Source organism: Denticeps clupeoides, chromosome 13 (assembly GCF_900700375.1).
Source record: "Denticeps clupeoides chromosome 13, fDenClu1.1, whole genome shotgun sequence".
Taxonomy (NCBI): Eukaryota; Metazoa; Chordata; class Actinopteri; order Clupeiformes; family Denticipitidae; genus Denticeps; species Denticeps clupeoides.
This window is the reverse complement of record NC_041719.1, coordinates 19,178,370-19,191,920: the sequence shown is the minus strand read 5'-3', so window position 1 is coordinate 19,191,920 and position 13,551 is coordinate 19,178,370. Positions and strand designations below refer to the sequence as shown.

Sequence of the window (13,551 nt, the reverse complement as noted above, 5' to 3'; positions counted from 1 at the left end):
AAAACATATGGACTATACATTTAAAATGTGTTCACAATGAAAAAATATATATACACGTGAAAAAATAAATATTAAATAAATGTTTAATAGTTGTCAGCCTTTAAAACCTTAAACGCCTTAAAAAACCTTACTTTGCAAATGTTAATTTCCGAGACTTATCAAATATGAAATCTCTGTAAGAAATTTCAGGGAACAAAATATAATGAGTGTGAAATATTGATCGGTATATTACAGGAAGACCCTAAATTCCCCTGCAGGAAATCCCTGGCGATGCAGCACTGGCCGCCATGTCGCGATACAGTAACTCGGGAGTCGCATGTAATTGAAACTTAAATAACGGCGCTAAAATAATGTGCGTTGTTTTATCCCGCTCCCCACGGCCACGATGAATGACGTATATCTTCTGCGACGCGTGATCCGGAAGTTACACGTACCCCTTCGCTTTTCAGTGACAGGTTGCTGGTGCTTGTGGCTTCTACGCATGGTAAGCAGGTCGAGAACCTGAATTCTGACTTCGCTATAATGCATGTTACTTTTTTACCAGACGTCCTTATCCAGGCCGATTTACAGTCAGTAGATACAGGGACAGTCCCCCTGGAGACACTCAGCGTTAAGTGTCTTGCTCACGGACACAATGGGGATTGAACCTGGGACTTTATGGTCTTCTGGTTCATAGTTCATTAATTTGTACCACTCATGACATTCGGACGGAGCTGTTGGGAAGCTGTTTATTAAAGTGAAGTGATTGTCATTGTGATACACAGCACACAGTGAACACAGTGTCCTCTGCATTTAACCCATCACCCTTAGTGAGCATGACAGGCGCCTGCCGAGCATTGTGTGGGGACGGTGCTTTTGCTCAGTGGCACCTTGTCGGATCGGGATTCAAACCTTTTGATTAAGGGGCCACATCCTTAACCGCTAGGCCACCACTGCACCACTGTCTTCGGAAGTGTGAAAGAGATGCAAAGTGACGTGTGTGGGACAGTATTGACAATATATACCGTTGACTCTTACAGGATGCGGTTTAATTTTTAAACATGGGAAGAACCTATGTTGCTGATGATACGGTGCAGAAATATCTCTCGAGCCTCCACACAGCAGGTGGTGTCTGTATCACAGGACTTCTGATTGGGCAGGTACGAGTCTAATTCGTTCCCTTCAAAATGTTTTTACACCCACGACATTCTGATAGATAAAACATTCCCTTTTTTTTCTTTTGCATTAAAAGTTGTCTCTCCAGAGAGATTATGTGCTGCTGTCCACCAAAACTCCACACAGAGATTCAGATGGACCTGGAGAAGGTCACAGTTCCAGTGGACTGTTGGATGACGCCGATTTGGAATGGGCCACCGAACATGCAAAACAGGTGACGGACTGGTTAGAATGGACTGGTTATTTCAGTATACTTCGTTGTCTCTCTTTGTGAACCTTGTCTTGCCATTGGCAATGTCAGGTTTCGCAGATGTTACCCGGTGGCATGTCAGTGCTTGGCGTTTTCCTCATCGTCCCCCCTGAGCTCTCTAAAGAAGCTCCAAGTACACTCCGCAGGGTGAGACACTCATATTGCACAGGGTAGGAATGTGGCAGAATGTTACTTTTATCATTTTTTCTTTGTCATGATGCAGGCTAGAGGGCAGTGACTTTTTTGGGTGCTTTGTTTATATAATGCTGTTTGGATGTTTCATATACTCATATGTGATTATGCTCTTATAGCTGGTGTTTGCTATCGAAAAGCACATATCTAAGGGGCGGCTGTGGGATCTAACTGAGGAGGACATCACTGAGAGAGTCACTCTCCAGATCTGCTCCAAAACCAAGAAGTATCCTTGATCACCTTAAACTGTGTGTGTCTGTGTAATTTGTGTGTGGGTTTTGGGCTGGAGGTGCCCCTCTCCCCAGTGTTATTTGATAGGAATTGTTCGTGATGGAAAGCAGGGCCTTCATTTCTCTAAGTACTTTCCTTTACTAACTGTCTATAGAGCCCTTTGTAGATCCTTTGATATAAAAGATCCTAAGGTAGAACTTCTTTTCTTTTTATTTGCTGTGGGTGCACGGCATTCCATACTCACAATTCACTTCCATAATATTCTGCATGGATAGTCCATTTTGATTTGATGTTGTGTGCCCTCAGAGCTCAGCCAAGCCAGCTGACTGGAAGTACCAGCCAGTGTCATCTTCTTCATGGCCGCTGGTGACCTGTACAGTAGCCCTGGACCTACAAATCTCACTTCCTCTTAAGTCCTTGGATGACATATGCATTAAGGTAAATAGTGGTGGCTGTGTATTTACGTATCCCTTTTACAGGCACATTTATCATTTTTTTGACTGCGTGTTCTTTAGGAGGGGCTGCGGAGTTGGGCAAACCGGATCAAGGCAGCTGTGTGCCTCATTAATGGGAAACTGGTGGCAGACGAGTCAGAACTGGTGCCCGGCCAGGTAAGGGATTCGGTTGGTCTGCTGTGGTTTTGTGATAATGTCTATCAGCTAATTCTGAGTGTCTTCTCTAGAAAAAGAATCCAAAAATGGGCAAACAGAAGTTCCAAGTCCAGGTTCTCCTGCAAACCGTAAGTATGTTTTTGCACAGCCTATGGACAGATTGGTGACATGAGCACATTAGTCTTAGCTTCCTTGCACAATCCTGTACAGGATTTATTTTAAAATGCTTTTATTTACCTTTAAATGTCTGAATGGCCTTGCTCCTCAGTATCTATCTGATTTGAGCCCTACATTCCTTCACGCGCCCATAGGTCAGCTGATCATTCACTGCTAGTTGTTCCTAAAACAAGGAGAAAGCTTAGGGGAGACGGCGCTTTTGCCTCTGCAGGTCCGAGATTATGGAATGCACTGTCTTTGCGCATTAGGCAGGCAGAACCGCTTTTAAAAGTTTTCTTAAAACAAAATGTTCTTGGCTTTTAACTAGATTTGCGATGTTTGGTTTACTACTATTATTTTTATAGTTTGCATAGATATTTTATGTCCTGTTTTAAATAGTTAATTAACTGTAATTCTATCCTGTAGAATTTTAACTACGTTTTGAATTGAATTCTGTACAGTACTTTAGTCAACTGTGTTGTTTTTAAAGAGCTTTAGAAATTAAATTGACTGATTTAATACATGAATACATGCTTCTCCTTTCGACAGTTGGAGGACATGGGGTCATCAGCAGTAACGCAGTGCTGTCGCTCTTTCATCAGCATCAGGGGAGCAGTACACTGCAGGGCATACCTCCAGCCCAACAAGCCGCGTGCTAAGCACGCCGTGGAGGTATAATTTTATATAAAATACATATATATGTGTGTGTATGTGTATGTATGTACAACACAGTAGCACCTCGAATGAACTTACAGAGCCACTTGCGTGAACCGTTAACCGCTAGATATCATTGGAGACATAAATGTTGGTGCCAGTCCAATTTTCAGCTGGGATGGCAATGTAATGATCATATCTGTGTTTATAGTGTTTAAAACTATTCCTGAATGCTATTTTACGTGTTTGTCTGTTGGTAATGGTTACAGGCCATTAGGAAGGATCTGATGAACACAGTCTCCTGCAGGGTTAATATGCTTATGGAGGACCTACTTATGAATGAGTTCAACGATCAAGGTAAGACTTCATTCTCTGTGAATATGCTGTTTATTGCACTGCACTGTAATTACACTGTATATGTGAAGTGGTGTGTGGGGTGCTGTTGGAGGTTGATAGTCTTTGCAAAACACAGGTGTGATGACTGGAGTGCAGCCCCTCCCCCACAGGGTCTTTGTGGCCTTGCCAGCCTCTGACTTCAGATTGTGTGACTATGTGTTTCCTGATGAGAGCATAGCTGATGTGGCTGAGAGACTCCATGAAATGTTGGACAGCAGGGTAACCGAGGAGAGCATTGACAGCAGCCTTGAGCCGACACATGGTACACACACACATACACATACACACACCTTATTAACCATACACATATGGTATGTACACTGACTCACTCAAATATACATAAAATCGCATTAATGCATACTTTACAATAGGGGCTGAAAAATGGTCTTTATACATAATATGTATTAGAAACATTTTACTTCTATTTTTTATTTTTTTTTGTTGATGTGAGGTTGTTGTAATGCCTTTAGCTCACTAAATAACTGTTGGCTTCACAGAAAAGGGATGATTGGTATCTCTGTGTATTGTCGCTGTATCTCTCCTGTTTATAAGATTTGTTTCCCTGATTATTAAGTATTTAATTTCTTCTTTTTCTTCAAATTTAGCGAAGACACCAATGAGCTCCCGGACCGCTGATCCAATACAGCATAGCAGAGCTTCTAAACAGCACATAGAAGCCCCCAAGGACATAAAAAAATCCAACATGCAACAGTATTATACAGGTGATTTTTACATTCCTTTATTAATTTATATATATATATATATATATATATATATAAACAGAACAGTTGTTATTTAGATAAAAATCTATTTTTCATTTGTCTAGGTTTGCTGCTTGCAGCTGGAATAGCCTTCCTTGCCATGGCAGCCTCCTTAATTTTCATCACTAGATTACAATAAATTATTAAAGTGGAAACCAATGGATCCTTTAATTGAATTCTGCTTATTTGACTGAAAATCTTTCAATATTACTTTGTAAAATTGCTTTGTAAAATAATATTAAATATTCACAAAACTTGGTTGAGCTTAACTATGAGAACTTTCAGAAAAGTTAGTCCATCTCAATTTTTAGCTTTCAATTTCAATGATTTAGGCTTTACATTATGCTTCACATTAAATACATTAAATTAGTGTATTATCTATATATACACATTTTCATTTACTTATTTTCCCTGGAATGCGGCAAGTGCAGTCTTCAGGCTCTGAGCATATTTAAAAAGCATTCATAATAATTACATACTACTGAAGGTCTTCTAGTTGATTCTAGTAGAACATGAATGTAAAAAAAAAAAGATAAATCTTTTTTTATAAGCTCTTAAGGAGCTCTCTTAAATCACAGAATAAAAAATAAGTGTTTAAAATTAATTTGTGATTGATTCACTTCAGGTGCTTAAGTATCGTTCAGCTAGATTATTTGGAGAATTTTGACAGATTCTGGATCCCAGATTGATTAATAGCATGTAGACCCCATGGCTAGAAATGCTTTTGTAAAATGAATTTTGTGAAATCTCTTTATTCCACATCGCTTGCCGGATTTCCCTCCTCGTCAGGGCAGGCCATGAACTCTTTCTCGGGCAGCAGGCCATACTCGTTGAGGAAAGCCTCAACATCCGTGGCAAAGAACTCCTCGTTCAGGTGACTGGTGACATGCAGGAAGTTCCCGAGCAATTCTCCCGCCTTGTAGACGAGCAAGGCAGGTAGGACGTCATCTGTGAAGCGCTCACTGGCGCCGGTGGCGTCGGCGTGGATGCGGCAGAACTTGACGCTGGGGTATTCGCTGGCCAGGCAGTTCAGGCAGCTGTTCAGCACTTCGCATCCACTGACGCTGTCGGCGTAGACATGGACTACCACAACTGTGAGGTGGTGCTCCTTCTCGATGACCTCCAGGAAGGCCTCGCCACTCTCTAGCTCATACAGACCTTCAAACTTGGGCCCAAAACTGAGACGCTCGTGCATTTCCTGCATGCACTGCTTCCTGTAGCGGCGCATGGCACTCTCATCCTCCTCCTGGATGAGCTCATACTCTTGAATACTCATCTGCACATGAAAAACGCGCTACCATAAAATCATCAAATGTTAGAACAACAACCCTAACATGTAAATTGTCTGGCAGGTTTTGTGAATTTTTTTTTTTTTGTTGACATGCATTGACATTATTTGCAAAAATATGAAATATACTACCACACTGGTTCACACATTTACACCAGACATGGGGGGGTGAAAGTTCAGGAAAAAACATTTGGGAACCCTGTACCAACATGTGAAATGTTTTGGATGTTTGACAAAAGCCAACTCTACTTCTCCTGGGAAGAGTTCTGTTGCGTTGAACACTAACCTTGCGGTTGAGTCTGTCGCGGGACTCCTCAGACATCTGCCTCAGCAGCTCCCTCTTGTTTGGAGTTGCTTCAGCCTGGTCTTCACTTTCCATTTTAAACTTCCTCCAGTCACTTATCACCCCTTTGGGGCCTATGAGCCATTGAAGTATTAGGGTTAAAACAGCGTCATTACGAAGCATCTTTATCTTTTCAGAATTGCTTTTAGGTTTTGCTCATTTTATCTTAATGTGGTTATTATTAACAATAAATTTAACTTTAGTACCGTGATACAAGCATATATTCTCTGATCATTAAATAAATACTTAGTAGTTTATTAAGCAATAAAATTAGACATTTTCCAAACCTGTTTGCGTTGCTTCATCTTCACTATTGGCTGGACCAGACATGCTGACTGTACCTATGAAGGATAAAATAATTGAAGCTACTTTCATCCAGATCTATTGATCTATCATAATCAGTTTCTTTGGACTTTTGGACTTGTTTTCCCTGTTTGTGTTTTATAGCCATGCAATGGTGGCCTTGCAACAAGAATGCTTTGCTTGGTGCTCTGGCATGAAGTTCTCCCAATGTAGCTGTGGGTTTGATTTCTCACTCAAAAGCAAATTAGGTATATCAGCAACTTGATCCAAGAGTGAGCAAGTGAGAGTCAGTATGTGCATGTCCCTCCTGTAGCTCCTGGCACTCCTAGATTACAATCACTTGCAATTTGGGAAGCTACTATGTATTCACTTTGACTACTAATGTCGTAATTTTGAATTAGCCCTCTTCTAAAGGGAGATGCATATGTGGCCAAAGTGACAGAATACAAACAAAATAGGCACAAACCCACAGTAAAAACATACACAACTCTGAAGGCACAAATCTGTTTGCTGTAAATGTAAATGCTGTAAATGTTAGTAAAGTGACAGTTCTCATTTGACCTTTCTTCCAGTTGCCTCCTTACCTGGTTTGGTTTGGTTTGGTTTGGTTTGGTTTACTTCTGTGCGTACCTGAAGAGATTCCTTATCTCACACCAAGTGAGATACTTCAATATATCTGGATGCTGTGGAGAAATCCCAGTGTGTGATGTGCGGTGACCAGGGCCAGATGGACTTACACTGTGGCATGATATTATCACCCCAGACGTAATGCAGAGGATAATAGGATTAAAGCCTCTTTCTCAATGTCAACCTGCTGCAATACAGAAAAGAGAGATTTACCACAGATGTACCATTGCAACAGGAGCAGCTTCTGCAATGTCATTGCAATGCATTTGTTTATTAATTTTGCATTGATGTTGTTGCACTGATGTCCTCATATTCAATTTACTCAGCTCTGCATTGCAAATGGCATATGTAACTGTTCCTTAAAAACACCAAAATATTTTAATTTTGGACAACCATAAAGTGCATAATGGGAGCACTGCAGAAGCGATAACTGACCAGAAGCACTGGTGTGATGTTTTGCTTTTTAAACTTTATCATTAAATACTAATAGACTAGACTGGATGGGCTAAACTTCATTCCTCATGTAGAGCAGTGACCCTGTCCCATGCCCCTATTGTCAGTTCACTTTTTGTCCTTACTTGGACAGCTTTTGTTAAGTGCCATTCCGCTGCATACTGGGAACATCCTGCAGGATAGCTTGCACAAATCAAGTATGTTTGCCAATTCTTTTCTGCTTCCATCACACCACTGCCATGTAGATGTGTAAACTGCTGCATCAGTGCATTTACAGGCTTAAAAGCTTACACGATTGGCACAGACGTCCCACGTCACAGCATTGAGCGAGAAGTGATTATGGCAAGGCTGCAATCCTGCACATCATTACAAGATGACATAAGCTGGTAAGACTGCATGAAGGGGCTATGACTTTGCTTGGTGCCATTAGTGTACTATTATTGGATATTTTTGGAAGTGGTTTTATCTTACAATGAAAAAATATATAAATTCCAACCTTGGACATACGTTAAAGAAATTCCGAACAACAAATCAATCAATGCACTCAAGCTGAGGTTCTTGGCTCCTCTGAGATACAGAGCCCCCTAGGGCACATGTAGAAAAAAAAAAAGATTTACTGAAATATAAATATCCCAAGTGGGCCTTTAACAAAGCAAGATCCTCCTTCAAGAAAAGGACCACAGAACAACCTGAATCCCAGGGCCAACAGAACAACCTGGACCTTCCATACATGGCTGGTGTGTCCGAAAGACTTAAAAGAATTTTGGGAAACACCATATTCCTGTCCATTTCAGACCTGCAAACACACTGAGACAGAGACTCGTCCATCCCAAAGACCAGACACCAAAACAGAAGAAGAGCAATGTAGTGTTTGCTGCCCAGTGCGGTGAAGACTGCTCTGAGCTGTACATCGAGTAAACCAAACAGCTGCTACACAGGAGGATGGCCCAGAACAGAAGGAGCAACACCTCAGGGCCAGAATCAGCTGTGTAGCTTCACAGGACACTCATTCATTTTTGGACAAGAATGTTCAAATATTGGACAGAGAAGATAGGTAGTTTGAGAGTAGGGAGTGAGGGAAGCTTTGCATGTGCAAATCAACAAACCCTCACTCAACAGAGGTGGAGGCCTCAGACACAACTGATCTCCAACTTACTTAGCTGCCCTTTCATCCATCCCCAGGAAAATCAGGCCCAATTCACACGTCCACCAGGTTGTCTGTGTGGTGTTGTTTAAATGATTCATATTTATTTTTGGTTTTGTACAAGTACATTACCAAGGCTATGTTTCCTAAAGTGGGAGTCTAAAGCTGTGGCAAAAGGTTTTGAGAATGACACAAATGTGACACCCAAAGTAAGTGTTGACCAGCACAAGGCTGGAGATCATTCTGTCATGCTGATTGACTGGATGCTTTAAAAGGAGAGTGATGCTTGAAATCATTTTCTTCCACTGTTAACCATGGTTACCTGCAAGGAAACATGTGGAGTCATCATTGTGTTGCACAAAAAGGGCTTGGATATGGTAAGGACCATATCACCTGGTGTCAAAAAGTGCAGCAAAGAAGCCACTTCTCTACCAAGAAAAACATCAATGACAATAAGTACAAGGATTGGACTGCTGAGGACTGGGGTAAAGTGGGGTAAAGTGGTACCATTCTAATTGTTTGAGGCATCTGGAAAAATTATTGTTTGGAGAAGAAAAGGTGAGCACCACCATCAGTCCTGTCTTATGCCAACAGTAAAACATCCTAAGACTGCGGAGCTGCTTCTCATCCAAGGAAGTGGGCTCACTCACAATTTTGCCCAAGAACACAGTCACGAATAAAGAACAGTACCAAAACATCCTCCAAAAGCAACTTCTCCCAACCATCCGAGAACTGTTTGGTGAAGAACAATGCCTTTTTCAGCATGATATTTATCACTTTGGCCTTATGGCACAGTGCTCTAAGTTGCTCGGGGAACAAAACATTGAAATTTCGGCCCATGACCAAGAAACTCCCCAGACCTTAATCCAATTGAGAACTTGCGGTCAATCCTAAAGAGGAGGGTGGAAAAACAAAAACCCTAAAATTCTGAAAACTCCAAGAACTGATTATGAAAGAATGGGCTGCCATCAGTCAGGATTTGGCCCAGGACTTGATTGGCAGCATGCCAGGGTGAACAGCAGAGGCCTTAAAAAAAAAGGGCCAACTGACAAAAATATCTAAAAACACTGAAGCAAACAGAAAAGCAGTATTTGTGTTACTCAAAACTTTTGGCCACGACTGTATTCTCGACTACATTGTTCACATTGTTTACATGGTTTGCACTCTCCACCATGTGCCCTTATTTGTATATTGTGTTTTTTAAATTGTATTTATACCTTTGTATTTAATGTTACTGTTTGTATTTAATGTTACTTGTAAGCACCATGGGTCTGAGAGTAACGCAATTTCAACTCTCTGCGTGTCCTGTACATGGGTATATACATGTGGCAGAATTGACAATAAATTGACAATAAATTGACTGATTCATGGATTCCAAAATTTGCGGCGCTTGTTTCCCTCCGAGCCAGCAGGTGGCAGTAAAGGATCTTCAGACTTCGTGGAAACTTTATCAGCAGGACTAGCAGTCGACCGCCCTGGAGGGATCTGTCTTTATCTTATGGCTTTTCATTTTTCATAATGCATAATGTCTGCGTCAGATGAAGTATCTGCGCTTTCGGCGATTTACTGCAAGAAGGACGAGTTTTTGTTACTCGAAGAGTCAGGTAATGCAAACTTAGTTGGAATCAGGTGGTTCGTGTATTAAATCTGAACCCTTCGTATATATTTGTAGAGAAATGAGAATTTGGTTTAACAGGCGACAGGGGCTATGTCTTCTGCGTAAATACTCTGCTGGAGGGCAGGCCGGTGAGCGTGCTTTTCCGCCTGCCGCCCGAGTATCCCCGGTGCGTCCCGGAAATCTGCGTCCGCTCGGAAGATCTCTCCAGGGCGCGGTGCCAGGAGGTGAAGGAGCGGCTGCAGGAGAAGGCGGCCCGGCTGCTGCCGGAGCCCATGGTGCAGGAGCTGCTGCTGTTCCTCCAGCAGGGCTCCTCCGACTGGACCACAGCAGCCAGCCCCGCCCGGCCAGACGCGCCGCAGCAGGACATGTGGACGGCTTTGCTCCTGCTCGATCACATGAGGTCCAGAGCCAAATATATCAAGACTGTAGAAAGATTTGCAGCTAATCTGCATCTTACTGGAAGACTGTTTGTAGGAAAGCCTATTTTAATTATTTTGCAAGGAACTAGAGGAAATGTTAAGGTGAGAATTGAAGGTTTACTAGATATTTACTAGATATTGTTCATAGTAAATATGGTTTCACCCAAATGATCCCAATAATTGTCTTTTCTTCCGAAGGAATGCATTAAACTACAGAAAACAGTGAAGGTAGATGTGGATTCGGCTGGTAAACGATGCAAAGAGAGAATGATGACGGTTCTATGGGAGTCACAGCTGACAGAAGACCAAAAACAGTTAAGCCTTGCAAAACGGCACCATAAAATCACCTATAACATTCATTGTCTCAGCCGTGTTTTCTATTTATTTGCTGCAATAAAATAATGACAAGCAGGTGAAATGATGCCTGTATATCCAGCCTGGTATTTTTGTTTTGTTCCCATTGGTTAAAAACAGAATTCTATTACGGTTATTCTGAATAGCAGAGTGTCTGGGGAAAGCGTTCTGAGACTAATCTAGTGTTCATTTGAACGTAATCCTTTACCACTTTCACCTGCCATATATTTGGTGTATATACTTGAAGACCTTGACAATCACTTTTTCTGTTTCTTTAGGCTGCCCACCTTTGAGGTGAAGGAATTCTCCTCTATTGAAGAGCTAGAAAGGGAATTTGAAACCGATGGTTTGTTAAGTCTATATCATAAATTTGTGCCTTCATTACTGTAGCATTTTCAAAGACCTTTTACACACTACTCCACACAACATTTTAAAACCCCTCTCCAGACAACGCAGAATACTCCTTAAATCATTCAGGTACTATTGTACATGAAAATAAAATTTCCTGAAACCTCATACAAGTTTGGTGTGCTGCAGAGCAATTTGTGTACCTAAATGACCAAACTGAAAAGTCAGCCAAATCAAGAAAAATATCTTTTTTTTTTTCTTTCCCAGTCATGTTCTCCCTCCTACCTTCTGGCAGATCATTTCACAGCATCAGAACTGTAACTGCCAGACACTGCAAGAGCTTCTTCTCCCAAGTAGTCAGAGCTCTCATTGCACTGTCATTATTAAAAAAAAAAAAAAAAAAAAACAGTTAAACTCAACAACAATACACTTATGCTCCTGATAACATACTGACCGTTTTGCATATCTCTGCAGAGATGTCCTGTACATTTTGCACATGTTTGTCTTGTCTTGTGTGATCTGTTTGAAATATCCAACATATCCACTTACAAGCTTACAATCCACTTACAAGGACAGCATGATGTTGTCCTGTTCGACCTGTTCATTGTGCATAAATGTTTTACTTTTCTCCTATAGAGAAAACCTGTACAGTATTTAAGTTTTTCTTAGTATATAGTTTAGTGTGTATATACATATATTTTTCTTTTATGATTGCACTATGGGGCTCTGTGTGAAACATTATTTCAATACATGGTGTATACTGTTGTACTGACAATAAACCAATCTTGAATCTCATATATGGCTCCCCGAGGCTTAGAAAGTCCCTTCATTTGCCCCTTGCAAATTACTTTTCCCATGACAATAGAGTTTGCATGTTCCTTCTCCCATGGTCCCAAGGAGGGGCTGTCCCGTCCATACTCCTCCAGCACAGCGCAAGAGCTCTCCTAGCTTGAAGGATACCAGTGGTTTAGTGTCTTTCTCTTTTTGTGTAAATTCCACTGGGTAAATTCCCAGAACACAGAGTTGAACCTTTGGAGGGATTTTTACATGAAATAGCTGTGACAGGCGTTTAGTAACATTTTCCCAGAATTTTCTTGAGACACCTCCATAAACAATGTACAAGAGTTTCATTTTCAATTAAACATTTCGTACAAGTATCTGGTATGCCACTGAACACATGGTGTTGCCTGACCGGCATTATATATGGTCTCGTCAGCCATTTATATTGCAGGAGTTTAAACCGTGTCTTTATCGTTTGTTTCTGTGCTTTTAAACCAGCCTTATTCCAATCCAATTCATCTATGTCTTCTTGTATATTGTTTCTCCAGGAATATACAGTGGGTACGGAAAGTATTCAGACCCCTTTAAATTTTTCGCTCTTTGTTATAATGAGGCCATTTGCTAAAACCATTTAAGTTCATTTTTTCCTCATTAATGTACACACAGCACCCCATATTGTCAGAAAAACACAGAAATGTGGACATTTTTGCATATTTATTAACCCAAGAAAAAAAGTATCCAGACCCTTTCACACCTGGATTTGGAGATCTTCTGCAATTCCTCGTTGCAGATCCTCTCCAGTTTTGGCAGGTTGAATGGTAAGCGTTGATGGACAGCCATTTTAAGGTCTCCAGATATGCTAAATTGTGTTTAATTCAGGCCTCTGTCTTCAGGCAGTTCCTTTGACCTCATGATTCTCATTCGCTCTGACATGCATTGTAAGCTGTAAGGTCTTATATAGACAGGCTTTCCTCATCTTCATTTCTTCCTGTGATACTGTAATCTCATATGAATCTCATATATGAGATTCAAAAAAGGTGCCACTGAGATAAGCACCGTCCCCACACACTGCTCCCCGGGCACCTGTCATGGCTGCCCACTGGTCACCAAGGGTGATGGTTAAATGCAGAGGACACATTTCGTTGTGTGCACATTTGTGCTGTGTTATACAATGACAATCACTTCACTTTCACTTCACTTAATGATGGGGCATCAACAATCTGATGACATTAGGTTTTTAATTGTAGGCATTTTAAGAAGTGCGATATTTGGTATTTTTTAGACAGTTGATCAAATGTGTTGTACATGGGGGCTGGCTGATGTGATGAATAAGCATGCAGATATTGTACTTTCTGAATGCCTTTATCTTTCCATATTCTAAAACCTCCATCTTTTTACCAGGTGTAAACTTTGCACTACCCCATATAGGTGTAAACTGTGAGAGTACTGAATACAAAAGTTTGGGAAA

The 13,551-nt window shown here is 41.1% G+C and overlaps 3 protein-coding genes across 5 annotated transcripts; 2 read left to right on the top strand and 1 right to left on the bottom strand.

Moving 5' to 3' along the window:
* The first annotated feature begins 310 nt into the window (after positions 1-310).
* On the top strand, positions 311-6,339 carry odr4 (odr-4 GPCR localization factor homolog). 2 transcript variants are annotated; one of them, XM_029001552.1, is made up of 14 exons: positions 312-484; positions 1,020-1,139; positions 1,232-1,369; positions 1,457-1,552; positions 1,717-1,823; positions 1,983-2,019; positions 2,135-2,266; positions 2,344-2,439; positions 2,511-2,567; positions 3,145-3,267; positions 3,519-3,606; positions 3,722-3,907; positions 4,251-4,367; positions 4,472-4,569. In XM_029001552.1, the coding sequence occupies exons 2-14, from the start codon at positions 1,041-1,043 to the stop codon at positions 4,543-4,545; spliced, it is 1,350 nt and encodes a 449-aa protein (XP_028857385.1). In that variant the 5' UTR covers positions 312-484; positions 1,020-1,040; the 3' UTR covers positions 4,546-4,569. The 2 variants fall into 2 exon arrangements, with proteins under 2 accessions (XP_028857384.1, XP_028857385.1); XM_029001551.1 differs by having other exon boundaries at positions 311-484; positions 4,251-6,339.
* LOC114802545 (phosducin-like) lies at positions 3,618-7,088 on the bottom strand. Of its 2 annotated transcripts, none has more exons than XM_029001555.1 (4): positions 6,971-7,071; positions 6,325-6,378; positions 5,981-6,111; positions 3,618-5,682 (listed from the first exon to the last, which is right to left on the bottom strand). In XM_029001555.1, exons 2-4 carry the CDS (start codon positions 6,365-6,367, stop codon positions 5,158-5,160), a joined length of 699 nt encoding a protein of 232 aa, XP_028857388.1. In that variant the 5' UTR covers positions 6,368-6,378; positions 6,971-7,071; the 3' UTR covers positions 3,618-5,157. The 2 variants fall into 2 exon arrangements, with proteins under 2 accessions (XP_028857388.1, XP_028857386.1); XM_029001553.1 differs by having other exon boundaries at positions 4,358-5,682; positions 6,925-7,088.
* A 2,923-nt stretch (positions 7,089-10,011) lies between these two features.
* rwdd3 (RWD domain containing 3) lies at positions 10,012-11,737 on the top strand. Its single transcript, XM_029000546.1, has 4 exons — positions 10,012-10,168; positions 10,261-10,703; positions 10,800-10,915; positions 11,234-11,737. The coding sequence occupies exons 1-4, from the start codon at positions 10,090-10,092 to the stop codon at positions 11,343-11,345; spliced, it is 750 nt and encodes a 249-aa protein (XP_028856379.1). The 5' UTR covers positions 10,012-10,089; the 3' UTR covers positions 11,346-11,737.
* Positions 11,738-13,551: the final 1,814 nt, after the last annotated feature.

Bases quoted from the DNA above. Each gene is read 5' to 3' on its own strand.
- LOC114802545 (XM_029001553.1), bottom strand. From the start codon at position 6,367: ATGTCTGGTCCAGCCAATAGTGAAGATGAAGCAACGCAAACAG. The intron at 6,112-6,324 runs GTTTGGAAAATG...AATGGCTCATAG, and splicing joins AGATGAAGCAACGCAAACAG to GCCCCAAAGGGGTGATAAGT. The intron at 5,683-5,980 runs GTTAGTGTTCAA...TTTCATGTGCAG, and splicing joins GCGACAGACTCAACCGCAAG to ATGAGTATTCAAGAGTATGA.
- odr4 (XM_029001551.1), top strand. From the start codon at position 1,041: ATGGGAAGAACCTATGTTGCTGATGATACGGTGCAGAAATATCTCTCG. The intron at 1,140-1,231 runs GTACGAGTCTAA...TTGCATTAAAAG, and splicing joins CAGGACTTCTGATTGGGCAG to TTGTCTCTCCAGAGAGATTA. The intron at 2,568-3,144 runs GTAAGTATGTTT...TCCTTTCGACAG, and splicing joins TCCAGGTTCTCCTGCAAACC to TTGGAGGACATGGGGTCATC.
- rwdd3 (XM_029000546.1), top strand. From the start codon at position 10,090: ATGTCTGCGTCAGATGAAGTATCTGCGCTTTCGGCGATTTACTGCAAG. The intron at 10,169-10,260 runs GTAATGCAAACT...TTGGTTTAACAG, and splicing joins TTTGTTACTCGAAGAGTCAG to GCGACAGGGGCTATGTCTTC. The intron at 10,704-10,799 runs GTGAGAATTGAA...TTTCTTCCGAAG, and splicing joins GAACTAGAGGAAATGTTAAG to GAATGCATTAAACTACAGAA.